The 27,882-nt window shown below is 41.2% G+C and overlaps 3 protein-coding genes across 3 annotated transcripts; all 3 read left to right on the top strand.

Moving 5' to 3' along the window:
- The first annotated feature begins 501 nt into the window (after nucleotides 1-501).
- Nucleotides 502-3,419, top strand: LOC308088717 (NFU1 iron-sulfur cluster scaffold homolog, mitochondrial-like). The gene is made up of 8 exons (XM_080433276.1): nucleotides 502-594; nucleotides 1,412-1,518; nucleotides 1,603-1,738; nucleotides 2,173-2,239; nucleotides 2,362-2,479; nucleotides 2,570-2,633; nucleotides 2,730-2,904; nucleotides 3,025-3,419. The coding sequence occupies exons 1-8, from the start codon at nucleotides 536-538 to the stop codon at nucleotides 3,058-3,060; spliced, it is 762 nt and encodes a 253-aa protein (XP_080289402.1). The 5' UTR covers nucleotides 502-535; the 3' UTR covers nucleotides 3,061-3,419.
- Nucleotides 3,420-4,437: 1,018 nt separating this feature from the next.
- gfpt1 (glutamine--fructose-6-phosphate transaminase 1) lies at nucleotides 4,438-26,381 on the top strand. The gene is made up of 19 exons (XM_080432547.1): nucleotides 4,438-4,504; nucleotides 7,118-7,225; nucleotides 8,181-8,288; nucleotides 8,583-8,708; nucleotides 11,180-11,238; nucleotides 12,046-12,180; nucleotides 12,267-12,328; nucleotides 12,844-12,923; nucleotides 13,014-13,122; nucleotides 13,745-13,908; nucleotides 15,675-15,770; nucleotides 16,297-16,394; nucleotides 17,437-17,557; nucleotides 17,945-18,102; nucleotides 20,841-20,955; nucleotides 22,020-22,147; nucleotides 22,558-22,725; nucleotides 23,206-23,367; nucleotides 23,861-26,381. Exons 1-19 carry the CDS (start codon nucleotides 4,498-4,500, stop codon nucleotides 23,903-23,905), a joined length of 2,049 nt encoding a protein of 682 aa, XP_080288673.1. The 5' UTR covers nucleotides 4,438-4,497; the 3' UTR covers nucleotides 23,906-26,381.
- On the top strand, nucleotides 8,720-11,157 carry LOC308088165 (GPI-anchor transamidase-like). The gene has a single exon (XM_080432548.1). It carries the CDS (start codon nucleotides 9,575-9,577, stop codon nucleotides 10,772-10,774), a length of 1,200 nt encoding a protein of 399 aa, XP_080288674.1. The 5' UTR covers nucleotides 8,720-9,574; the 3' UTR covers nucleotides 10,775-11,157.
- Nucleotides 26,382-27,882: the final 1,501 nt, after the last annotated feature.

A 27,882-nucleotide genomic window follows, 5' to 3' on the forward strand; every position in this document is an offset into this window, starting at 1 on the left:
TCTACAAGCTCATAATGTGTCACAATGTGACGAGTTGTGAGCTTGTAGAGCTGCTTTTTTTTTTTTAAGAAAAAATAATCTTGGGAAGAAATTGGTCATTTAAAACATTTTAACAAAGCAAATATTGTATGGGGTATATTTTCAGAGGGGGGGGGTCTGAGGACAAATACATATTAATTTTGGGGTCATTGACATGAAAATGTTTACGAACAACTGGTTTAAACAACATTGGTAAAGAAGCCCAAAAAACCGCAACCCGCATGCTACTACAGTACTTTACAAGCGACTTAACAGAAAAACAAGCCAAAAGTCGCTTATAATAAGTAGACATGGCAACACTGATTACGACATCTACTATAATCTAACAAACACATTATTTATTTGTTCCTTATAGCTTGTTTTCACACTTATTTATTACATCTAATGTATCCTTGTTGCAGTTACTGTAACGTACTTGTTTTTATGCCAGGCATTTAATCTGTATGTAAGATATAATAAAGTTTTCTTGAAAAAAATAAAAAGAACCATAACAAACATGGCGACTTGCAGACAGGTCGGGAGGTTGTTGAGTATTTCGACCAGATTTTCTTATCGGTATGTTTTCGTCATTATGCATTTGTGTTTTATGTAATTGTGGACTTTAATTCCCTCAAAGTTTGGCCTTTTCATTGCTAAAGTATTGTGTTCGTCTCAGCCATCGATACCCTGGTCAACGTTAGGTAACATTACATGATGAATAACTGGAATGACGCAGATATAGATAAGAGCTTCTAAACTCAGTGTGGGATCCTATTGTGATTGTATTTGTTACTTGGTATTATTTATTTAAGTAGCTACCAGTGGTGGAAAAAGTACTCACATTTTTTCCTTAAGTAAAAGTATCAATACTGCAATGTAACGCTGTTACAAGTAAAAGTCTGGTAATCAAAATGTACTTAAAGTACCAAAAGTAAATGTGTTGAATTGAATTGAATACGCAGGACCACAATGGAAACAAGCCCATAAGGCTTTTTGTGTTATCCTTTTAGCATCATCATGTGTAATCTACCTGTACTATTTGCAAACTGTTAATAAAATATTCAATCGATCACATATGTCTCCCGTTTGATTGATTGATTGAATACTTTATTTAGAAAGACATGGTAACAGTACATGGAAGTACAATTCACAATACAAGGTCCTCTAAATTGGATCGCTCATATAAAAGCACTTGGCTTATTTAAAATGAGATCCCCGTGCACTCAAATCATGATGACTTAGGCCTTAGGTTTCCTGTCTCTCTACACTCTCCTATAAATACAGCATAAAATGGCAAACAAAAGAATCATACAATAAATAAAGAAAAAATGATGAATGAATGCCACTTGAGAATTGTTAGAATTGTTTAAATGTATCTAATTTGTGCTCTCAGTCTTTCAGGCTTAGGGCATGGGTGTCAGCGAGCTGCACTGCACTGGGCTTCACAGAACACAGGAGTCAAAAGGAGATGGCCACAGACACCCCTCTCTTTTATTTCGGGTAGGTAGACCTGACTATGAATGCAGCGTCCAGAAAGGGTTTTCATGATTAATATATTATATATATTCGTGTATCTCTTCCCAGCGAGGACCATGTTTATTCAGACCCAGGATACACCCAATCCAAACAGCTTAAAGTTTCTGCCTGGGTGCACAGTTCTTGAATCAGGAACAATGGATTTTGCTTCACCTCGTGATGCATATGGATCACCTCTGGCCAGGTATATAAATTGTCAAATAGGAGGCTACTTATTAATGAAGAATTCCACCCAGTTAGTATTAACAATGCTATAGCTATGACTTATGAATATAATAGATGTATATTCATTAAAAAAATAACTTTTTTAATGCACTCATACACACAATTATGTGAGGGGTAATAAGCAGGAATGGCAACAATTATAAAAAGTGCCATTTCAATAACAGTATGCCTAGTTGCCTACATATACCACTCAATAATTGTATTTGCTTGATTTTTGATTGCACATACCAGTGGATCATGTTTTTCCATCTACCAGTGCTTTTTTATTTGCACATACCAGGCAGTGACTAGTATGTGCAACAAAAAAACTTACATTCCATGGCACAGTTGAAGTTGAGAGTGCCTATTTTGATTTTAAAACACAATTCTTTATTTTTTATTTTATTCCTCCAGGCAGTTGTTTAGAATTGATGGAGTCAAGAGTATTTTCCTAGGCCCTGATTTCATCACTATAACAAAGGTAATATTACACACAGAAACTACAAAACATGGTTTAATACACTTTATACACTGTTTAATACACCATTATAAATACACTGTGTTATAATGTAATCTCATTGAAATATCTCTTTTTGTTTTTAGAGTGATGCAGATATGGAATGGAAAGTAATTAAACCTGATGTATTTGCTGCTATAATGGACTTTTTCACAACTGGACTGCCTGTTATTAACGACGGAACTGTTCCTCGTGAAGATACAGGCAAGGGACCCACACAGCCATAAAAGGGGGGTAAATAGGCCAAGACTTTGTATTTTTTAAATGAAAATAATGATCAGTTTGTCTTTGCAGAGCCATCAGATGATGATGATGAAGTGGTTGCCATGATCAAAGAACTTCTAGATACTCGAATCAGGTAGCTAGCTGCTCTTATCTTGTAGGTTATTGTGCACAGTTGTACTTTATCAACTCATCTTTTCCATATAATGATGGTGATGTTAATCCTTGCCAGGCCAACCGTACAGGAGGATGGCGGAGATATTGTGTATCGAGGCTTTGAAGACGGCGTTGTAAAACTGAAGCTGCAAGGCGCTTGTACAAGTTGTCCTAGTTCCATGATCACCTTGAAGAGTGGAATTCAAAATATGCTACAGTTCTACGTCCCAGAAGTAGAATCAGTGGAGGAGGTTTGTGACTTCCCAAGAAGATGTCCTGTCAACGGCATATTGTATATTACATATTGTTTTAGGTACTAGAACAATTAATACCGATAATGTCTCATGCATTTTCTTGATCTCCCTCAACAGGTGAAGGATGAGGAGGAGGAAATTGCCCAGGCTTGAATCTAAAACCGGACAATCTGAAACGAGACATTTCTCACTCCCTCACCACACCCTACTCTCACTACATCCCAGCAATGCACATAATGAGCATTTTAGAGGCTACATTATAATAGTCAAAAGAGAATGATCCTGTTTATCCAGAGACATTCTTGTCAACCTTGACAGTGCTTCTTAACACACAATTGGTCTGCATACTGAAACACCAGAGCTATTAGTATTGGAAGAACTCAAATACAGTATCTTATTTCAGACTGTCTCACCTGTCCTGAATCAGTCATCAACATTCAACATGCATATATTGAGGATGTTTTGTATGAAACATACTTATTAATGTAAATAAACTTTATTATTTATGAGTATTTTGTTGAAATGGCTGCTTCTTTATCAGCAAACAATATCTGATTACTGTGTTTGTTGTGTCAGTTTTGAATGGTTTCAACAAGGCCTAACTTTAACATTGAATAGGGCAAACATGTTCTATTAATTTCATTTGGTGGTACTCTTTAAATTAGGTCGACCATCTTTCACAGTGTTGTAAGTAACCTGTGTAACCTATATATTCTGTATGTCCTTGCAGTGATTCTCAAACCTTTTCATGTCAAGGACCCCCATGTATTCATGTATTTGGCTGCGACCGGTGCAACCACCACTGCCCTGCAGGATCCTGCTATATTAAACTGACTCATTTTGTAATCGAGATTATCAGTAGGAATATAATGTAGTTTCCTTCTTCGTGGACATGTTTAGTTCAAGTCACAAGGTGTGTGACTGACTGTGGAATCATGTGGATGATGAGATGTAATGGTGCCACCACTGCCTGGCCGCCTACCCAGACACGGATCTGCATCCTGCCCATAGATCCTGCTGCCACGTCAGGAGAGCCTGCGTCCAGTGTTGCCAGATTGTGCAAGAGAAATAAGCAACCAGGTCTATGAAAACAAGCCCAAAAGTAGCCACATGAGCACTCCAACCCTATATACATTGGCTATTTGAAAATAGCCGATGTACAAGAATCTTGGGGGGAAAAGTAAAAATGTAGGGATATTTTCAAATCCACAAAATCTTGTGTGGGAGACTCTGGCACAACATTTTCAGAAGGTTGCGTCCTTTGGGGGTCCTTGGCATGAAAATATTTAAGAACCACTGGTTTAAACAACATAAGAAACAAGCCCAAAAAAATGCAATCCCGCAACCGCCTGTATTTACAGCGACTTTACAGAAAAACAACCCCAAAGTCGCTTATAATAAGCGGACATGGCAACCATGGTTGTAAGTTGAGCGTCAGAAAGCTGGAACCAATCGGAACGAACGTATGGGAATGTAGCGCTTTGACTCAGATCCAATGACACTGTAAGGAGGCGGGTCATACTTGATAGTGGGTTACCAGATGCGGAACTGACTGAACATCATCTATTCATTGGCATCGACATTGCAGACATGTGTGGTGAGTACTGAATAAAATCTGCATTACAGCAAATGTGCATTATACTAACTTGGCTATTATGGGCCATAAGGTCGCTCAACATTTAATCAGAGAGCATAGCTGTCGCAGCTGTTTGCCACTTTGCCATATTATCTGTAACAGACATTTCAATGCTGTATGAATGATCTAGGGTGGCTAACTTTAGCCAGCCAACGCTATTTATTTCCCAAAGGATTGTGGTTATATTGTATATCTGGTAGCTATGCGGCTGCGTTACTTGTTGATGTGAGACACAGAACGTTGGTTAAACCGTAGTGATGATGTCTGTTCGTTAGCCTGCTGTCTGTGCACAGATTACGCCCATCTCTTAGCCCCTGTATTTGGGATACCCGTCATCCCAAATACAAAAAGGGGTTTTCAACGTGTTTTTTTTACCCCAAGGACCCTTTAGTTGACAGCTAGATGAAGCAGGGACCCCTACTACATATTGTATACAATTGAGTTTCATATTAAACTTTTTCATAGATTTCATAGATAGCTTAAGACATAGACTTGTTTGACACCACTGCCATGTTGGACTCATGTTAATGTGTATTTTCAGAAATGTTTAACCACTTAAACTGTCAATAATTTGTAAACTTGACCCTTCACTACGTACTTGGTCTGCTCTTTTTTTCCCCCTCTACACCAAACCTCTTTGCTGAAAATAGCGATTTACAACTACAAGCTCACAGCTTGTAGATTGGCTAATGTTCCCCTCAGAATAGGGATGCTATAGGGTTCAAGTGGTTAATATAAAAGTAGCTCTGAGGACTCTCTAGGGGTCCCGGACCCCCTGTTGAAGACCCCTGGGCTACAGGGTTCCGAAAGGGGCTTATAGGCTATAGCCCAGCCATCGCTGCTCGACCCTTCTCTCTGTGTAATGCTCTTGTTATTACTAGCAGCACAGACGGTCACATAGCAACTTATCTTTGGATTAAGACTGTCAGAGATTTCTTTTATCGATTCTGACGTGTGTGTCTCTGAATCTATTAAACACATCTCTGACAGCCTCGATCCAAGGCTAATATCGTCTATGAACAAGTTGTACATGTTCATAATCATAATAATCAGATCCTTGAGTATGAGAGATGAAAAACGTAGTGCTCAATGGCTTGGCTGAGTTTGTTGACACTGCACCCGTTTTAGCCTTGGATTATCATCTATCATAGATGTGATTTATTGATTTTGACATTTGCATATCTTATAGATACGAAAGTAAAAGTCAGACTTGATAAAATACATTTTATGAGAGTCTTGATCCAAGGCTACACCCGTTAATTGGCATAACCGCACCGGGACAGTGATTTCTTTGAGAGATATCTGTTCAAGGATTGCCTGTGGCACTTTTCTGTCTCCCATGTCTCTCTCAATCACTCTCATCGTTACTCATAGGTGATAACAGCTACCCTGTCTCCCATCACTCTCACCCTGTAATGTTTGTGTAACCTAAAAGGGAAATGCAAGGCATTGGGCTACCGGAGTAGAGACGTGCTGACCAGCTTGAATTTAGCATAGGTTGGCGTGGAGGATTTCAGATTTCCCTCTGTTTTCATAAACAAAGATGGGCCTTGTGTTTGCAGCGCAAACTTTGCACCCACACCCAGTCACACACTCCTAGGCAGTTTGCCCTTAGCTACCTTCTGCTGCCCCCCGCCCCTTCAGTCTTGACCGCTTTCAATGGATGCTCTGTTAAATTGAACATTAAATGGTTCTTAAGGTTGGAGCTTGAACACAGACACATTTATTTAGAACGTATCCAAAGTCTTGGCTATGACTGGAGTCTGAACATGTTGCCCCAATATTTACATACATGAATCTGACCCTGTGTAGATGTGCACGTTCTACACATTTCCCAAATAAATGTTATAATGTAAATGTTACATTTATAATTTCTTGGTCAGAACAAACTAAAACACCATTATGTCAGATAGACCATGTATGGAATCTGCTTCCCTCCCATGCTTATCATGTGTGGTTTGACAGATACCATTCACTCCCAGGAAGAGATAGCAGACCAAACACCCATGCCATAGGCAATCTCCATTGTTAGGTCAGGTTGTACTGCCTGAGTAGAATAAAATCAGGCTCCGTTGTTTGTCCCATTGTTAAACTGGTTTTTCTTGTTCATCCCCATTCTCTGTTGACTACTCTGGTATTGTACATAGAATAAAAGGGTTTGGCATCACAGGTGTAATTTGGTCTCTTGAGCTTGTTTTGTTTTGTTACTATATTTAGCAAAGATAGTAGAGATACAGGAGGGGGAGGGCAGAGAGTACATACGGTAAAGGACATACGGTACAATGCAGGTCTCCAGCTGGAATCCAACCTTAGATATTGCGATTATGTGCTTGATGCACTATCCAGTTGACTTTTATTTTTTCGACAGTATATATTTTAAAATGTTGCCTTTATTTAACCAGGTTTAACCAAGTTTCAATCATGATGCTATGGGGCTCACCCAACAATAACATTACTAGACCCGGACTAGTTGACAAGTTAGCCTATGCAATGCATTTGGTTTGAGAGACTGTATGTACGACATACAGAATAAAACATAATTAGGCTAATACTACCCTCTTTTTCCCTCCACAGGAATCTTTGCCTATCTGAACTACCATGTGCCAAGGACTCGCCGTGAGATCCTTGAGATCTTGCTCAAAGGCCTGCAGCGTCTGGAGTACCGGGGTTATGACTCTGCTGGTGAGACAGATAGAAAAACCTTGCATCAACAGCATTGTCACCACTGGCATGTTTATCAGCTTTCTTTTCCATCATGGAAAACCGTGCTTCACAATGTGAAGTTCACATTGTATTTGATAATGCCAGGAAACTGTGTTTGCGTCTCATTTATGACACATTTTGAATGCACTATGGACTCCCTCTTTGCCTCTTTGATTTTAGGACTACTTAGACTACTACTACTTAGAATAATGCCCCATGTTCATTTTGCCGTCCAAGTTTCAAGGTTATAGTAGTGATCCAGTTGGGTACTGTTCCCACCGAGGTTAACAGTATTTGCGTTTATATTAACTAGATCATAAAGAAGGCTAAGAATATTATAGAACAATTACACTTACAGTAGGCCTACATCTACAGTTTGTAGATGTAGTCCTAACAAATAAAAAATAATCAATGGAGTGAAACAATAATGAGTGAAGTAATAATTTAACCAGCCTATGTGAGTTCTGCCTGCATGGCCTCTTAGCTAAGCACCTTCTAAGGGTTAGGGTTAGGGTTAGGGTGAGGGTCTAACCCTAACAGTGAAGTTCTGCTGTTCTATAAGATGTACGTGAACACAGTCCTGGTGTGAACGAGCCCTAACACACAGTCCACATATCATATGTGCCATAACAAAATTGGACTTACTCTTATGATATAAAGAAAGACCCTTGTAAACCACAACGTTTTGCACAACACAGTATGAATGTTTCATATTGGAGAATATGCATTTCAAACTGGTGATATTGTGAATACAAATTTAAAAGTTTTAAGCCATTTTATACTTCCTCCTACAGCGGTGTTGTGCGGTGAAAATAGTCGGTCTACAGTCAATGTACATTGGGTTGATGTGTTTAAACATCTCAGAGACCCTTATAGTAATGTTATGGTTTTAAGCATCTCTGAGTCTCTTAAGAGTTATCCTTGCTTTTTTCAGGTGTTGGAATTGATGGCGGTAACGGCAAGGAATGGGAGTCTAATGCCAGGCCTATACAACTGATCAAGCAGCGTGGCAAAGTAAAAGCTCTCGAGGAGGAGATACACAGTAAGTTTCTTTGAAGTCTCAAACCCTAATCTCACAGTATGTGACGTCCCAGTATGACTAAGCTATACATTCCAGGGATCTCTGCATGAATGTCAGTATCTCTGACTCTCCTTCGCATATCTCGAAAACCATTTATCCGTTTGACTTCACACTTGGTGGGTGTATTGCTGAGGACCTATAAAGTGGTGAATGTGACCCTCTGGGTATTTCAGCCTACATCGTGGTGCACAGAGCACTGAACATGATGATTCCTAGTAGAATAAATGTGGGTGTTGTGTTTGTGTGCATAAACAGAACAGCAGGACATGGACCTGGATGTGGAGTTTGAAGACCATGTGGGCATTGCTCACACCCGCTGGGCTACCCATGGTGTGCCCAGCCCTGTCAACAGCCACCCACAGAGGTCTGACAAGAACAATGGTTAGTCATGCTCTTAACACACTCACCGCCAAAGGGGAGAATTCTCCCCTTTTTGTCATTTTTTTAAATTTTGTTTTTGAATTTCTAAAATGTTTCTCTAATTTTTTAGTATTATCTTTGTTTTGTTATTCACAACGAATTAGGAGATAAAATAAAAAAATATATAATAATCCATTCACTTCAATGTTAAAAAATAAACGGACAAATAATTCACATTTTTTCTATAAAAAAATCATTAAAAACGCTGGCAGTGAGTACATTATGAATAAATTCTGGCAGTCAATATTTTGAAATAATAAATATATTTTTAGATGATGTAGGCAACGAAAAAAAAGTGGATATTAACTCGCAACCCATAAAAACTTGGTCCGCGACCCAAAGATGAGTCCCGAACCACTGTTTGGGAAACAAGCGATAGGCTATGACTGCCTCCCACATTTTGCGGGCCCTGGTTGCAGGCAAACACTGCACTGCTCTGCCCTCAGAGGAGCGCACCTTTTCTAATTTTATCATGCAAGTCATGGGGGCTCGTCCGGGACTGAAACCGTGCCCAAATTTGGTGATGACTGACGTCATCATCGTGATGTCATTGATATGAAATACATGTACATGTGCCTTCCTTGTCACTAGTGCAGCACCACTAGTCACTGGGTACTAACTATTATGTTTATATCCATTGGCAGATACTCGATGACGCACTATATAATATATAACCTTTATGTAACCAGTAAGAAATACATTGAGACAAAGTCTCTTTTACAACAACTCTAATAACATGTTAGAGTTTGAGGAACTCCATATATGGGCAAAAGGTGACCCGCATGTCATGTTCCGGCTATTTGTACTTTTTTTAAATCTCGATCAGTATGGCTCGGTACTGCACAATGAAACTACTCACTTTAATTACCTTATTTTCCGCCTACTTGGTAGTATGGAGCAATAACACTGAGGTTAGACCTGGAGAGTTCTTCAGCAGTGGTCACACTAACAACTGGGCAGTGCTAGTGTCCACATCCAGATTTTGGTACAACTATCGCCATGCGGCTAACACCCTGTCTGTGTACAGAAGTGTCAAGAGACTGGGCATTCCAGACAGTCACATAATACTGATGTTGACGGACGACATGGCCTGTAACCATAGAAACCCCAAGCCCGCCACGGTGTTCAGCGACAGGAACATGGGTCTGAACGAGTACGGAGACGACGTGGAGGTGGATTATCGTGGATTCGAAGTGACGGTAGAGAACCTCTTGCGAGTTCTGACCGGCAGGATGCCACCGAGCACCCCACGCTCCAAACGCCTTCTCTCCGACGGCCACAGCAACGTCCTTATATATCTCACTGGACACGGCGGCGACGGTTTCATGCAGTTCCAGGACTCTCAGGAGATGAGCAACCTCGAGCTGGCCGACGCCTTCCAGCAAATGTGGCAGAAACGACGGTACAACGAGCTACTCTTGATCATCGATACCTGCCAAGCGGCCTCCATGTACGAGAAGCTCTATTCTCCTAACGTCATGGCCCTGACCAGCAGCCTGGTTGGAGAGAGCTCTCTGGCTCACCAGTCAGACCTGGACATAGGCGTCTCCCTGATGGACCGCTACACCTTTCATCTGCTGCAGTTCCTGGAAGGCATCCACCCCGCCAGCATGAACGATCTGTTCAAGGTGTGCCCTAAGAGTCAGTGCGGGTCCACTCCGAGCCACCGCACCGACCTGTTCCTGAGGGACCCGGGGAGCGTCCTCGTCACCGACTTCTTTGGTGGTGTCCTCCGCAAAGTGGAGCTCACCGTGGAAACCGTTGACTTGACCGATCTCAAAGAGCAGCCAATGGAGGAGAAGTCTGTGCGTGGGGATTTGCTGAGGGACGGTCAGTCCTACGTCGACCAGCTCCCGGTGTCTGAGATCATGCGTCAGAAACCCAAGCAGAAGGACTGGCACCCTCCAGATGGCTTCATCCTGGGCCTTTGGAGCCTCGTCCTCCTCGTCTTCCTAGCGGCATATGGCATTGAACGCCTCAAACACATCTTGCTGAAGACCTCGCAGCCACTCTCATCCGTCCAATGAACCAGGAGGCCAGTGCAGCAGACCAGAATCTGTTCCCGTTACTCAAAGGAACGTCAGAGTGAGGAATGAAAAACGATTCCCCCCTCCAAGGATTCCTCACTTAACCAACATCATACATCAGATTTAAGATTTCATAGTTTTTTTTTTTGGATCAATATACGGTATCTGTCCCAAAGAAAGAAACCAGAAAAACTATAATCTTTAATGTCATGCTAATGTATTTCCATTCAATGGTAGAATTCAATCATGTTAGATATTTTTCTTCCAGATTTATTTTACACTTACTCCAAATAAGAAAGTGTGCTCAAACAATGACACTGTTCCGCTTCATCTATCAGTTGAGCTTTACATTAGCTGGTGCTTTTAATGGTCACTTTAACTCTTTGCCGATCTTTTTCTTCACAGAATTCATTGTTATTCACAATGGAATCATCACAAACTACAAAGACCTGAGGAAATTCCTGGTAAGCCATTGTGAGCCACAGACACGTGTGTGTGTGTGTGTGTGTGTGTGTGTGTGTGTGTGTGTGTGTGTGTGTGTGTGTGTGTGTGTGTGTGTGTGTGTGTGTGTGTGTGTGTGTGTGTGTGTGTGTGTGTGTGTGTGTGTGTGTGTGTGTGTGTGTGTGTGTGTGTGTGTGTGTGTGTGTGTGTGTGTGTGTGTGTGTGTGTGTGTGTGTGTGTGTGTGTGTGTGTGTGTGTGTGTTAGGGATGGGTATTGGCAACAATCTCACGATACGTATCACGATACGATTATATTGCGATACGCATCACGATACTTGGGTCACGATACGATATATTGCGATATATACATATATCACAACTACATATTGTATATATATACACTACATATTGAGTAGCTGCAGATCTGTGATAGGTTCTTTGAATGTTTTTTTCATAAAGCCTGTATCTTTTTTTTTTTCAAAAAAATTCCCCCCAAAAAATCGCGATACGACGGCCTGTAGTATCGATACAGTATCGCAAAATAAAATATCGCGAAATAAAATATTGCGATATATCGATAATATTGCCCATCCCTTGTGTGTGTGTGTGTGTGTGTGTGTGTGTGTGTGTGTGTGTGTGTGTGTGTGTGTGTGTGTGTGTGTGTGTGTGTGTGTGTGTGTGTGTGTGTGTGTGTGTGTGTGTGTGTGTGTGTGTGTGTGTGTGTGTGTGTGTGTGTGTGTGTGTGTGTGTGTGTGTGTGTGTGTGTGTGTGTGCGTGTGTGCGCGTGCGCGTGCGGACAGTCCTCTTAATGGCTCCTTCATTTTCTACAGGAGAGCAAAGGTTATGAGTTTGAGTCTGAGACCGATACAGAGACCATTGCCAAGCTGGTGAAGTACATGTATGACAATCGGGAGAACGATGACATAAGTTTTGCCACTCTGGTGGAGATGGTGACCCAGCAACTGGTAAGAGCCTTCTCCATGCACAGCTCAACTGCTGAAGTGGTGAGTAGATGAGGGTCTCTCTAATGTCTTTGTGCCTTATCTCGTAGGAGGGAGCTTTCGCCCTGGTCTTTAAGAGTGTCCATTACCCTGGACAGGCAGTTGGCAGCAGGTACCATTCTTCTACTACTACTGGCTGTTTCATGCTAGTTTCTATCCTAAATTATTTATACTATTCTATCTAGTTCTAATTATTTCCTTATTACAGAACTGTTATAGTGTTCTACAGTTTGTAGTACTACAACCCGGAACTGAGTTTGCAATGTTTTCCCTCGCAGATTTCTAATGCTATTTTACCAGTTACCATAAGCCTAAGAGAGATTTATTTGTGAATTTTGAAGCTTTTATGTGCTTTAATTGTGTATGTTGATTTGTGGAGATCATCTTGTTGAGCAAAAACATGTGAATATCACAAGTCTTTGTTTGCTACAGAGCTTATATATTGAGTTATAAAATCTAATGCAAATATTTGGAAATATCCAATAAGAAATAATGGCAGAGGTAACTTCAGCGTTGGTCTACAAAAATGCATAATCCCTGTAGCACTCTGTTGGGAAGTGTGTAGATGTAAGTTACATAATTGTAATGATACTATACCATATGTCATTTTTGTCAAATTTAATTCAGGAGGGGAGGTCCTCTGCTGATTGGAGTGAAAAGCGATCACAAGCTGTCCACGGATCACATTCCTATCCTGTACCGCTCCAGTAAGTTTTACTTTATGTCGTTTTCTAAATCACCTGTGTTATGATCGATATGACTGAGATTAAGTGTTATATTTTGGGATTCCCCTCCAGCTGGTAAAGACAAGAAGGGCTGTGCTACTCTGCCGAGGGCGGACCAGGACACCTGTCTGTTCCCTGAGGATGAGAAGTCTGTAGAGTACTATTTTGCCTCTGATGCCAGGTCAGCACCTAACCCCCTCCCTTCCCACCAGCTCTCATATGGCGCTTTTCCACTGCATGATACCCTCTACTCTTCTTTTGGGTTTACCATTTGGCAAAAGTATTACCTGGTACTTTTTTTTGGTATCACCTCGAGGTTCCAAGTGAGCTGAGACGATACCAAAAGGTGACATGAAAACACTGCGTAAGATTGGTCAGAGAGAACAATCACGACAAACTCCCATATAACTGCATGCAAGCTACCGAATATTGTTAACAAACTTTTAAACTAGCCATTCTCTGCTAAAGTGTAATCAGAAACTGTTTTAGTTGGACTACACACGTTAAATAGAGATTGCTTCCAGACAGCATTAGCTTCAACTTGAGCATTGTTTAGCACACTGAACAGCTACCTTGAGAGGTCCTATCTGCAGTGGAAAATTAAGTTAAGCGAGCAGAGTCAAGTTGAGACGGTACCTTGCAGTGGAAAAGCACCAATAGTTGTTCAGTTTGCTTACTTTTGGGCGGTGAGTTTACAGTCCGCTGTCTAGTCGTATTATACAAACATTGTCAACCTGTGGACTGTAAATGAAGTCACCAGAGTGATTTGTATTTTAATTCTTTCTCCTGGTGTGTTGTGGTAGCGCGGTGATAGAGCACACCAACCGGGTGATATTTCTGGAGGACGATGATGTTGCTGCTGTGATAGACGGACGACTGTCCATCCACCGGATAAAACGCACCGTTGGAGACCACCCGGCACGCGCCATCCAGACCCTGCAGATGGAGTTGCAGCAAATCATGAAGGGTACAGAATTCAATTCTCCATCTCCTGCCTGTACCACAATCAGTAGCTCTGTCAGGAATGGAATGGACACCTACACAAACATGAGTGTTTATATATTTCTTCATCCTCTTATTTCATGACCCTTAGCCATAATGTGCTAACATGTTAACGTGCCTTTTCCTGTAATTATGCACAGAAACCTATTATTATGCAGATGGTAAGGCAGACAGAATTTCTAATTGCTATATTACTTATGTGGCTCACAGCCTCCAGACATGGAGCCTGTTGTCATCACTCACTGCCAGGTAGTCATCACTCACTGCCCCAGGGAAACTACAGCATCAAAGGGAGCAGCTGAGACACTTTAAATGCCCCTGCTGCAGGACAGTACCCACCCCTTGCACTCTCTGTACCTGAGCTGGGTGTATGGAGGTCCGGGAAATGTCTTAAAATTCTGTGTCCAGGATTTAAGCTCAGTTACATTTAGTGTTTTAAGTCTTAAATTCAGTCTCAGAGGTCTTGGGCAAAACAAAACACAGTGTCTACTGTCTACTAACAACGTAGCTTCCCTGTGCAATCTTGAGCTATGTATAGTTAGTAGGTGTACAGTCTGTGAACAAAGTTAGCTTTATTGTGCACACCATAAAATGTCACTCCAAACATGTTTTATGTGTTAACGTTGATAATGTTGCCTATGGAGCTTGACATTGTGGTTCACTGTATGCCTGCAGCAGCGAGAGCTGAGCTGTGTAGTTTGCTGTATGCACATGGCAGTGTGAGCTGAACTGTGATGTGATTGGTCTAACATTTTGGGGACAAATATACAGAGATAAATACAGAGTTCAAGATAGACAAATAGTATTCAAACAGCCAAGCCCTTTCCATGCGGTAAAAAATTACGTCCCTGGTTTGAAATCAACCTGTCACACAGATTTGCATTCTGTGTCTTTTGGGTCATGTTTATTTTTTACTGGTAAATTAGATGTTATATTTGTTTTCATTATATTAATTCTACCTAGTATTAAATGGTTAATATGTGCAAAATGCAACTTGCTGAAACATACAGTCGCCCAGCTGAGTTGATACCATGACCTTATTATATTGATTTTATTTAAGTGCCCTGTGAGGGAGCATGCTGCTGAGCTAGTTTTCTAGATAATACATTGTATAATAGAATAAAGAGTGGTTAGTTCTGTATCTGTCTTCCAGTGACTATTCCCCAGTGCTCCAGCAGAGGGCAGAGATGCACTGCTATTGGAAGCACTAAAGACATTCCTTTGTGGTCCTGTCATTAAATAGCTTTTATTTTTTCTCTCTCTCACTAACTCCACGGTTTCAATTCCTGGAGCCATTCTGCTGAATAACCTAATTCGCATGACCCAAATTTCTGTCAGAAGCAGGCTGGAAAATACTTGCACATCTCATTGTTATTTGTAAAAAGAAAAAACACTTGCACCGTTTTGTTTTAATTCAAGAAATGACTTCTTCTAGAGCAATAGTTGAAGAAGTACACTTCCAAAAACAGCATTGGTCTTATTTGCTTAGTGCCTCTCTTCCCAGAGAGTTGACTTATCACCAAAACATTGTTTAGAAAGTGTATTTTCCAAACCTTGTGTGTTATTGATTGTCAACGGGACTGATAATGTGTATCAGCAATATCTACTTTTTCAGAGTGCCTCATGTGGGTTTACACTTTATGAACTTTGCATCACCATGTTCCCTTGACACGTATACATTTATTGGCTTTGAATATTATTCTAATTTTTTTCCTGTTCGTGCCCCAACAGGTAACTACAGCTCCTTCATGCAGAAGGAGATATTTGAGCAGCCGGAGTCTGTGGTCAACACCATGAGAGGAAGGGTCAACTTTGATGACAACACAGGTCAGCAAGGTTTCTGCTCAGTTTTCCACAGTGGAGCAGTAAAGGAATAACGCAGCTTGTAACGACACAATGTTCCACCATGTCCCATTTTCCACCTCCAACATTTACACATTCATAACACTACAATCGCCAACATTCTAATGCCGCCTCCAAATGCCAACAGTTTCAACTTTTATTCAATGCTTTTTTCCAGCAACCACACCACAGTAATCTGTCAATTGAACAACTCCCAAAAAGTATAAACATATATCATGTGTACTTTGTGTGGCATAATAACTCAACATTAACATGATACATTTTTGTTTAAACCATGTGAGCCAAGATAGAACTCACAGTATATATGAGTGCACATTATATACATTTGGAAATATACAAAGGCAAAACAAAACTAAATGACCTGTTGGCAGTTCTTGTGGCAAAACATTCTTTCTTGACTGAGTCATGTCATGTGTTCTTAAATGCTCCCTGGAACTAGGTGGGAAATGGTTAGGAATGATGGATTGACTGTAAAAGTTTGCCTTCTCAGTGATATTGGGTGGACTGAAGGACCACATCAAAGAGATCCAGAGGTGTCGAAGGCTAATCCTTATTGCTTGCGGAACCAGCTACCATGCAGGGGTGGCGGTGAGTAACCAAATAACAGTAATAGTGGTAACACTTCTACTGCAACATCCATGTTTTTTCTAATGTGCAAAGATGAGCAGAAAATGTCATAAGCTTCTGGATAGCAGTCACTGTGAAGATCATACTTTGGTCTGGACTTTGATAGTACACAGTAAAATCATCTTAATTCAACTAATTGTGTACAAATGGAACCATCCATCACAATAATATTGTACATTTCCAACAGTGTATAGGATACCACTGTCATTGTGAAATGATATTGTGGGATGGGGGATGGCTGATTTAAGATGTCAAACTAATTGGACTCAGAGCTAGGTGTGACTACACACCTGTTGTGCATACACACAAGATAAATCAGTCACCCCCCCAAACATTTAAGGGGAGACAGCCTCTGTCATGACAGCTAGATTTTTATCTTGTTTGTTTCCTTGTGGCTATCTACAACATGATACACCAAGGCATGGCAAGCAGTTTGTGGCTACTGGGAAATAAAGACTACTTTTGATTTGAAACCTTCAGTGTGTTTGGAAATACGCTCTGAGATTCTGCTCAGATTTCAGACTGCTCTGATGTTGACGTCATACTAGTGTGCTCTGATATGAGTTAATTTATGAATGATTAGAATAGATGCTAATTAGCTGTAGATAGATGCTAATCGTCTTAGTGTATCTATTGAAGGTTTTATCGCTGAAACATGACGTGCAATGTGATTGCTCAATAAAAAACAGTATGAATGAGTACTTGCTATTTTTGCAAATTATTCTGTATTTACTTTTTCACACTGTTCTTTTTTTCAATTGCGTTGGCTCAGTCGCCTAGATTAATTAGAATTTGAATTGCAATGCACAAAAACAAGTGGGAAATCATGCAAAGTTGCAACTAAGTATATTTTTATTTACTATATCAGAACTTTTTGCTCACTCATTTCCATAAACCACTGTCCTAATTGTATGTGGACTCAGGTGTGAGGTTCGTGTCCCCTCGCTGTGGCTGGCTTGTTTCAGATAATGATGGTGAGCAACACTGTTCTGTTCTTTACCAGACCCGCCAGGTTCTGGAAGAGCTAACTGAGCTGCCTGTCATGGTGGAGTTGGCCAGTGACTTCCTGGACAGGAACACGCCCGTGTTCCGAGACGATGTCTGCTTCTTTATCAGCCAATCAGGTGGGGAGTTCAGTGCCACCTGGACCTGAAGTGCATTCCACGTTTGTCCATAATTTTCCATTTGAAGTTACTGAACCTCACGGTCTTATTCAGTCGCTAGAAAAAACAAATTCTCAATGGAATTTAACATATCTTGATTCATGTGAATATTTTTGTGACTTCATCAATTGTCCTATAGCTTTGGCATGTCTCAGAGATAGTGCACACCCAATGTAAAAAACAGTTGGGCGTTCACAACCTCTTGAGACATGCCACGTGTTTCATGTTGTGCTGTTTCTTATCTGATGGCTCCATATTGCAAAAATAATGGGTCTGACAGGCAAATAAATCATAATTATCAAGTATATTACTTAGTATTTTACGTAACCTGCCTGTCCCTGCCCCCAGGAGAGACAGCAGACAGCCTCATGGCCCTGCGATACTGTAAGGAGAGAGGGGCTCTGACTGTGGGTGTAACCAACACAGTAGGCAGCTCCATCTCCAGAGAAACAGACTGTGGGGTCCACATCAATGCTGGGCCTGAGATTGGCGTGGCTAGCACCAAGGTGAGCCCCGAGTCCCGACTGTCATTTCTTTGAAGATTACATTCATGGCTCTTCTGCTTAGTTGGGACAACAAAAAGGGAGAGGAAAGTAAGGGTGCAAAGGTAGTATTATGTGGGTCTCAGGCCAGGAATTGAACCCTGGACAGTGTGGTTGTATGTGTTGATGGCTGTGCCACCATTTGTAATGTGATCACTCTGAGCCCTCTGAAGAAAAGGTCAGTGAAAAACACAAACACTCCTGTTAGTCAACCATGTATTTGAGCAAGGCAATTAGTACCCGGTTGCTCCACTGTAGTTGCTTAGTGTCTGAGAGTTTGTTAGTAAGCTTTAAGGTATAAACTAATAGATTGAATGTATGAATGCATGCAGTGCCAAGCAGGACGTCGCAGTAGAAGAGCACCTGGGTTCAGTCAGCTTTCTCTGGATAAATAATAAGAAAAAAAAGGGAAAAAAAGGTATTCTGATGTCTTTACCATGGTCCCCATTCTTCACAGATTGTCTCATAGATTCTCAGTGGCCAATAAAAAGCACACTTTCTCTTCACCATTGTCCGTTTCTGTATAGCTCCTATGGTGGGAAGAAATTCCAGCAGGTTGGAATATCTGGAAAATATCTCCATCCAGAAGGGAATAGCTGTCCTCTCTGAAGGGCTAGGCTTAAGGGCAGGGGGAATTTCTTCTACTCCACTCCTAGGCGACCCAGCTGGTCATATCCAATTAGTGGTGTCTGATATAAATCTAGCGGTCTCATTTTCATTTAGCTGCTGCAGACGTTGTCATCCAGGGAAGGTTTTGCATTGCCCTACATAATGGCCTGGTAGTTATTGACAGAAGATAGTCATGCCAATATCCCACATTGGCTCTGGTTATTTCCCCTACTGTTAATACTGAGTTTAAAATAAATGGACAGCATTTTCTCTTAAATGAACTCTCTGACATAAGAGTTCCTCCAGTTGGAAGCTGCCATATCGATCTCATATGAGAGGTGGAGAGTGCTGATATTCTCATTTTGTATTCTTGTAAAGTTGGAATCCAATGGCTTTCTCTCTCTTCCCCCACTCGGAGCCTACAAGGTTGCCAGAAGGGTCTCACAGGAGAGTGCTAAGACCTGAGGCAGCGTAGCCCCCAATCCTAGCTAGTGAGCACAGAGAGAAAAGCAGCAAGTCCCTCCCTGGCCCAACTCTTGGGCTTGGCTCAGCAAGTCTTGCACTGCTCCAAAGCCCCAGAGCTACGAGGCTGGAGAGCAGAGCACGCCTCAGAGACGCCATCATTTACTGCTTGGCTGACTGGGCCACACACCCACACCCATCTCAGCCCAGCACTGCTCAGCCTTAGCTCATCACATCACAAGAGAGGACAGGATTCGCCCAAGTACTAAATGACTCCACATACTCCTTTAGCATACTCTTGCTGACTGTCCTTTGTGTTTCTGATAAATTCTTCCCTATCTTTCCTTAATCTAAGAGGAAAAAAATGCAACATGATGGTCGTCCATTGAAATGTAATAGAAGACCCTCTTCTCAGATACTTTGGCAGTGCCCAGAAAGATTTTGCAAAAATAATTTCTGAACACAAATTCAACCCACTGCAAACAAGCAGTGTTTTTGTTCAACTCCCTTTAAGGCCTCTCAGAGACGTTGTGTCATCAGTGTGTGTGAACAGCTGGCATGTTCTGCATGACGTACGCTTCATCTTGCGCTATACAGTTGAAGTCACGCGACCATTGAATAGCACCACAGTTTACTGTGCGGATTAGATTTGCGTCCACGACTGTGTTGACTGCATTTAGCATTTAATGTCAGAGTTCTGAAAGGGCTGTGGTTAGGGGGCTGTCAGGCAAAAATAGCTGTAGAAAGGTTTTATGACCATACCCTTGGCCCAAGATGCTGGCATTGCTGAGCCCAGAGGGTCCTGTGAAATGGTTTGGAGGCGTTCTGTACCCATTTGGGAGATTTAATTTAACAGCATTCATGAAGCAAGGCCGAGCGTGATATGAAGGGATAGAAAAAGAGAGAGAAGACGACAAAAACCACAAAGTCTCACAAGGGTTGATGTCTCTGCCATTTTCAGAAATGGGTGACAGTTGTTTTCTAGCTTTAGTTTACTCCAGTGAGTGGCAGGTGTTTTATGTTAGAGTTGGTGTGTCAGTGGACAACCTTTTTATGAGATGTGTTCATTAGTTGTGTCTCTGCCACGATGACTGATGGGCTGAGCTTCACTCCATGCTGTCTAACAGTGCCTGCCTTACCCAGCCTATACTTAAACCCAGCTCTCCACCCCCCTCTCATCTGGTGCACATTATTAGCTGGCGACACAGTTTGTGATCAAAGCAGACAAACAAAGAGGCTCAAGCTCCACAAACTGAGGTGCATGCTGCAGTGGAGATCTGGGTGTTTATTCTTTTAGGGTTTCTATATCTTTGGCAGGGGATGAGAGAGTCACAGTGTTTTCAAGGTACAGCATGGAAACTGGGAAGATATATTATAGTATCACCTTTCAAAGAGGTAACACCAGGGGGAAAAGTTGGGACCACCTCCTGTCTCGTTTTTATTGTAGATATAGATACACCTATATTCTCTGGTCACTTCCAGGGTCAAGCTAACTCTCTAGCAATACTTCCAGTCTCAGTTACCATTTCAAACACTGTTGAGAGCAACAGTTAAGTATGTAAAAGGCTGTTAATTGGCAGATAGACATTAATCATGTCTACCTTTTCTGTTTCTGTTTTGCTGCTCTGCAGGCCTACACCAGCCAGTTTGTGGCCCTGATCATGTTTGCACTGTTGATGTGTGACGACAGGATTTCCATGCAGCCAAGACGTCGTGAGATCATCCAGGGCTTGAGAATGCTGCCAGGTAAATCAAGCCTCACACGCAGGCAAACTCGCTGGTTTCAGCGGGGAGGGATATCCCAATCACATAAGATTAGGGTCAGAAGAACAACACCACCTGCAGAAAATGACATCCTCCCCTAGAGACTTTCTCATTGCTGTTGTTCAAACAATACCATTGGATGAAGAAGCTGATGTGGAGAGACCATGTCAAATAACTATTTGAAAATGAGCCCTGGCACAGTTATTTGGATCTAAAGATGAGGGGGGGGGTCCTTGAAGAATGTCTGGCTGGCTCTGCATAGACATGATGCTGTCATCCAGCGGTGTGTTGACATTATCAGTCAATGATGCTGCACATCCCAGAATTGTTTTGAAATTACGACTCTTTGGAATATCTTCCAGATTAAAGGGTTGTTTTTTGTGCCCTTTTTGTGCCCTCACGCCAGCTGGAAGCGGACGGCTGACAGACTTTTCCACATCAGTTCATTATAAAAAGAGATACAAAATGGTTTATCTTAAGCAGTAAGCTCAGCAGTCTGCACGCAATGTGTCACTTTTCAATCCAAATAACCACGGTTACTTACCACTCCACTAGCGCTGGGATTAGAATTCTGGTCTTAAAAAATAGCCGAATTTGGAATATATTTGGTTATTATTATTATTACGTTGCATTGAATACGCAACTCATCGAACCGAGAAAAGAATGGGAGGACAATTCGACCTGCTCACCACTCAGTAGGTGTTTACCTAATAAAATGGCCACCATTTCAAATCACAACATTTGATTGACTGGTGATACAAACATAAGTGACACTAGGAATTAACAATCAGACTTTGTAAATCAAATCTGAGAGACAGAGAAAGGTAGACAAGTATAAGAGAGACAGGCAGGCAGACTTTGGTGACAATGTTCAACTGGTAAATGCATGCTGTACGTAGAAAGTTCACTGCATACAAGGCTATCATTAGGACATGCCGCCTAGCGGAGATTTGTGCTCTAATGAGTGCATCTTCCTAGTTACACCTTTGCTGTCCAAAATCTGATCCTTTTCTTCTCCCACGCTGTGTCTCCGCTTGGTTTTGTAGATCAGATTAAGGAGGTGCTGAGTTTGGATGATGAGATCCAGAAGCTGGCGACAGAGCTCTACCAACAGAAGAGTGTTCTGATCATGGGCAGAGGTTATCATTATGCCACCTGCCTGGAAGGAGCTCTGGTAAGCAAGTGAAGCCTGATGTAATGCATTGTGAGCTTGTAGTGAGCGACATTGTCGCAGGACAGAGCACAAACGACAAACCACATAGCCACACCATGCCACACATATCCAAAAATGTATTTAAATGTTTTTTTTAATCTAACTGGTTCTTCAATCGTACTGTAACATATATATATATAGACTCTTAGTCTTTTTCAGTTCAGTTTCAGTTCAGTCTTTTTCCATCAAATCAGTTCTGTAATCGTGGCTAAGCTGACACATGCAATGTCTAGGCCTCAGAATAGCAATGTAATGTACTGTAGATTGACACATACACCACTTTGTGCCTGAATGCATACATCCAGGTAAAGAGTCTTTGGACAGGTGTAGATGTTGTATCAACCATTTAAAGTTATTTTCTCCCTGTGTAGAAAATCAAGGAGATCACGTACATGCACTCAGAGGGCATCCTGGCTGGAGAACTGAAACACGGTCCTCTGGCTCTGGTGGACAAGCTCATGCCCGTCATTATGATCATCATGAGAGATCTCACCTATGTCAAATGTCAGAACGCCTTGCAGCAAGTGATCGCTCGCCAGGTGAGTCACAGTATGTCTGAGGGTATGACACAGTATGACAGGTTTCTGAGTAGGACAGGTTCCTGACCTACTTGCCCTGAGAGTGTAAGAAATGTTCACATGAACAGAGCAAACTGTACAAGGGTATATAGCTAGCTACCACGCAAGTATTCCAAAATAACAAAATAAGTATCACAATGCAAACTGTACAGAGACTTTAACATCCCCTCCATAAATCTTCATTCATCTCAATAAACACTGGGGATGGGTCCTTTCTGTGTGACATCATTGCTGTCAGTAATCTACAGCAGATGTTGACTTGCATTCCAAGGTATAAAAGTCTGAGTTGAAAGCAGGTATACTTCAAGGCTTGGCCCAAACTATCAGATTTAAGATTTCTTTTAAGTTTTTCTTTTTTAGACTCTGTATCTTCAGGGTTAGGAGAAGAGCAGGCCAATGGACAGAATGGTGGAAATCTAAAGCTGCTTGTTTGGTTTACAGGGGCGACCCATTGTGATCTGTGACAAAGACGATTACGAGACCATCAAGAACTCGAGCCGCACCATCAAAGTGCCTCACTGTGTGGACTGTCTCCAGGGCATCCTGAGCGTCATCCCTCTACAGCTGCTGTCCTTCCATCTGGCTGTCCTCAGAGGTTTTGACGTGAGTAGTACCGTCACTGATGAAGAAAATCGCTATGAAAGTCAGCCCTGACCACAAAGGCACTCATGAAATATAGGCCACCTAGACAACACTGTTGATGCTACTGGCAAAGCAGTTCATAGAGGGCTCAAGACGGCTCAGCTTGCTGTTGTTTTCAAGTAATGGAGAGGTTTTTGGAGGCCTTGCCCAAATGTTATGCTGATAAACAAGGATACATGTTTATGTGGACACACGATTCAATAGCTCAAGCCCACCCACCTAAAGTATTCCTGAGTATATTTGAATCCTGTGTGATGAGAACAGCTTTGGCTCAGGATTTGAGGAGTATTAAAACAGCTTTTAAAGCAGCTGTATATCTGTCTCACACTCAAGTTAGAATGGACTCTTGAGAAGATCCTTAAATCTTAACCATAGTGTTTTTATCATTGCAATTTATCTCCATTATGTCTGGTCCTTTGGCTTGTTGTAAATTCTCTCTTTGTCATTGACACAGGTGGACTGTCCAAGAAACCTGGCCAAGTCTGTGACGGTAGAGTGAGCAGCACCACTTGTCACAAAACAACGCATTCATATTCTTACACTACACAGGCAGACAGCGTTGGAGCTGCTGTGCACAAACCGATACCAAGAGAAGACTATTTCCTATTTTGTGTTTCTTGTGTCATCATGGCTCTTTTAATGCAACTGGTAATGTTATAGACAAACAAAAATATTGCATCTTACTGTCTCATTTTGAAGAAAAGAAACATCGACATTGTTGTCATATCATGTTAGAAATAGTTTTGTCCATGGTGGCGAGGTTTGGGTTGGCAGTGACATTAGCTGCTGCTTTTATTATTCTATTTTTATTTTATTTTATTTTTTGTTTTTCGTTGCTTAATTGGCCCACAGCAACTAAGAGAGCATCTGAAATGAAGATATTGTATTCATGGAGCAGATTGTTGACAGCAGAGTTAGGTGTGGGTGGGATGTATTGATGCCCTTTCTGAAGTTACTGTTACATTTTTTTCATTAGTGCAATGATCTGCACTGTGTCGGGATCAGTTTTCGTTGGCAGCTAATCATTTATCGTGTCTTTACTCCACTTAGAAGTAAAAGGCTATCTTAAATCATTCCAAGCCATTATGTCTCTTCTCTTCTCCTTGTCCTTAAGTGAAGCACCTTACAAAGTTTGTGCTTTTGTTCTGGAGTTACTTTGAAGTACACTTTATTGTTGTACAAAGAGAATCTTGAGTTACTAGGGTATTATGCTTGAAAGATTTACTGCTCATTCAAAAAAGCTAAAAGAAAAAAAGCTCATACACTATTGTGTAAAAAAGTTATTGTCTGCCTGGCGAGGTTACCAAGTGCTCTATCCAGGCCAACCTCTGTCTTTGGTTCCTTTTAATGTAGAAGATCTCAGAATTGGATCTCTTCAGGATAGGTCAATTAGACTAGACCTATTTTAAAAGCAAGTTCTGATAAATTGGTAGGTTAACCAGTTGGTGAATATGGACGTTTTTCTTTTTCTTTTTTGTAGATAAAACATAATGCCTTTTGATGTTTACAATCCTTATCCTTCTTTAAGTTGATGTGGGCCACTATACCAGTTATTTCATTCTTTGGGCTTTTGTTGGCTCATAGCTCAAGATAACTTTTGTACAATTTGTTGTCTCCAGTTTACAGTATATCAATAAAAAACAATGAAGTTACTTTTGTAAGTAGAACTTGCAATGTTACCAGCCCACAACCTCGCCACCATGACTACTGTGATTGCAATATTGGGACCATTTGTAGTTGTCGTTGTTAAATTTTCCATTTTATTTTTCTCATTGTACATTATTGATGTTATATTTTTATTTGTAATGTGAATGTGACAGAATATGCCCTGTCAAACCAAAAGTCACTGTCATTTGCAATGGCTTGGACAGTTGGAAACCAAAACATGTATGCATACTAGGTTGTGTGGCAAAGAAGGGGCCTGTCCCGGGACCTAAGGGAGTGTACCATTATGCAGCAGTGGGTTTCATTGTAGCTGCTATTATAGATAGAGGTTCAGAATTCAGCTCCTTAATGTTTTTTTTCTTTCTTTATAAGCCAAGGAAATGGAGTTGATCAGAAGTAGTTGCTAATTGTTGTGAGGAAGACTGCTTTTTATTTTCTATTCATTTTGTATTTTAGTTAAATCTTGCTTTCGCAATCAAGCCTTAACTTCTGTTTAGGCAATAGGCATACACTGTCTATTCATAGTCTGTATTCAATTTTCCATATAGAGCAGTGGTTCTCAAACTGAGGTCCGGGGACCCTCAGGGTTCTTTGAGGGTAGGGCTGGGTAATATACCGAAAAAATATTTAGAACCAATAACCAACTTAACCTTGCTCATGTAGGTTAATTGATTAATCAAGAAGCAGGTTATTCTTTTTATGTTTTTCTTCTGTATCAACAAATCGACACGGAAACATTTGAATAATATTTTTCTATAAGACTAAATCGTTTAGTCTGATTAACAACTTAACCCTGTATTATACTTCTACAACGATGGCATGCAAAAGTAGTGTAAATAGGCAATCTACAAGCTCACAACGCATCGTATTGACACGCTGTGAGCTTGTCGTTTTTACTATCACTATTTCAAAAATAATCGTTTGTTAATAGCAATCAAGGCAAAAATTTGAACTCTTGATATTGATTTGAAGTCATATCGCCCAGCCCTACTTGAGGGGACCCTTACAGGTCTGTAACTCCTGAGAGTTATGAAATTAAAAGGTTTGAGAACCACTGATATAGAGCTTTCTCTGAGCCAAGTGAAAGGAATGGTTAGAAAACTGGAGGATGTAGGACAATTACAGGTACCTTGAGTAACCTAAATACTGTATGCAGGATCTTCAATTGGTCTCTTGACTGGAAGCATGGTCAAGGGAACTGCACTAAAATCCCAGGAACATCTGTTGGAAATTATTGGGTTGCTGGGAGAGTGGGGTACTATTTATTAGAACTGACTGATGCAATAAAGTGTCATGTACTTCAATTCAAATATGTGATCCTCTTTGTTTAGAAAACACGTCAATATAACAGAGGTACTGCATATTATTGGCCCAACAAAACCAAATGAATCAAAGTATGACAGGCTAGTTGTGTAATTTAATGATTTTAGCCCAACATTAAGCAAATATTGTTTTATTACAGTTAAAGACAAGCAAATTAAAAATCCAAATAGACATTAAACTTTCACAGAAGTTATTTCCCTTAAAACAATGGCTTTTGTTGCCATTAGTAAAACAGTCAAAAAGTGTTCAGGAGGTATACATGTTCAGGGGTTTCTTCAGAAAGATGACAGGTCCCAAATGATGGCAAGCACCTGTGCAGAATATCCAGTGATGGTCTTCAGGGTAGACAGTGTTGAGTTTAAGAAACCATATACAGTCACTATGAGAGCAATGGCTGGGCCGATAATCATGAACAGGATGGACAGTGCTTCTTGAACAAGGGCCAGGATGGCTGAAAAAACAGACAGGGAGCTTTGGCAAAGAGTATAAATAGCACACGACACTGAACTGATTGTCTTGACCCACTCCAGACATTGTCTGCTTGTAAACCACAAAGGTGACCACTTGCTTCTCAGAGTTTGTGATGAATGCCCGGTAGACTGGGTGGGGAGACCGTCTTTGAAGTTTGGGTTCTCTTGGTGTTCACAGGCTTCATGCGAGATGACACCTAACAGTATCCTCCTAAGAGATGAATTTATTTTCAACATGGCTGAGAGGAAAAGAGCAAAATTGATAGTAAGAACATGTGCAGCCTCCAGCACATGTTGATTGCAACGACTGACAACAACAATGGCTTCTGCGACACCCATGGCTTTGAGCAAAGTCTCAACCCTACATGGCACGTTGTAAAATACCTCTGTCACGAAGATTTCAATTTAGATAACATCCTTTGTGCTCCATCCAAATTAGTCCCATCATGCAAGTGGCAAGACTAGTAGTTTACACTGAATCTGATTAAATAACTTCAACAGCTGTGCTCCTAATAGGCTGTATGCACAGCAGCCATATTGGAAGGAAATTGGGCCTCTACCTTCACAGGTGTTACAAATTATACTATTTGAGACTCTGTTCTGCTTAATGCAGCACAGTGGTTTTCAAACGTTTTAATTTCAAGGACCACCATAACTCTGAGTGTACAAATGGAACCAAATGGAACATTTGGTTGCATTTTTGTACACTCAGAGTTACACATCCGTAAGGGGCCATTTGGAACCCCCTCAAGAAACCATGAGGGTCCCTGGACCTCACTTTGAGACCCTTGACTTGAGGTGTAGCAGAGTGTGTCCAGTGAGCCAACATGCACAATATCAGCACCCTGACTCTGTTTGACCAGAATGGAACATTTTAATTCCACCTTAATTGGTATCATTGGTAACACCTGTGAAGGTGGGCTCAATTTCTTTCCAATATGGTTGCTGTGCATAGAGCCTGTTGGTGAAGTTCTATGACTATATTGTTGTTGCTAATCGGTGCTGCTAATACTACTGC

This window comes from Gymnoscopelus braueri, assembly GCF_963280865.1.
Source record: "Gymnoscopelus braueri genome assembly, chromosome: 7".
In the NCBI taxonomy this organism is placed as follows: domain Eukaryota; kingdom Metazoa; phylum Chordata; class Actinopteri; order Myctophiformes; family Myctophidae; genus Gymnoscopelus; species Gymnoscopelus braueri.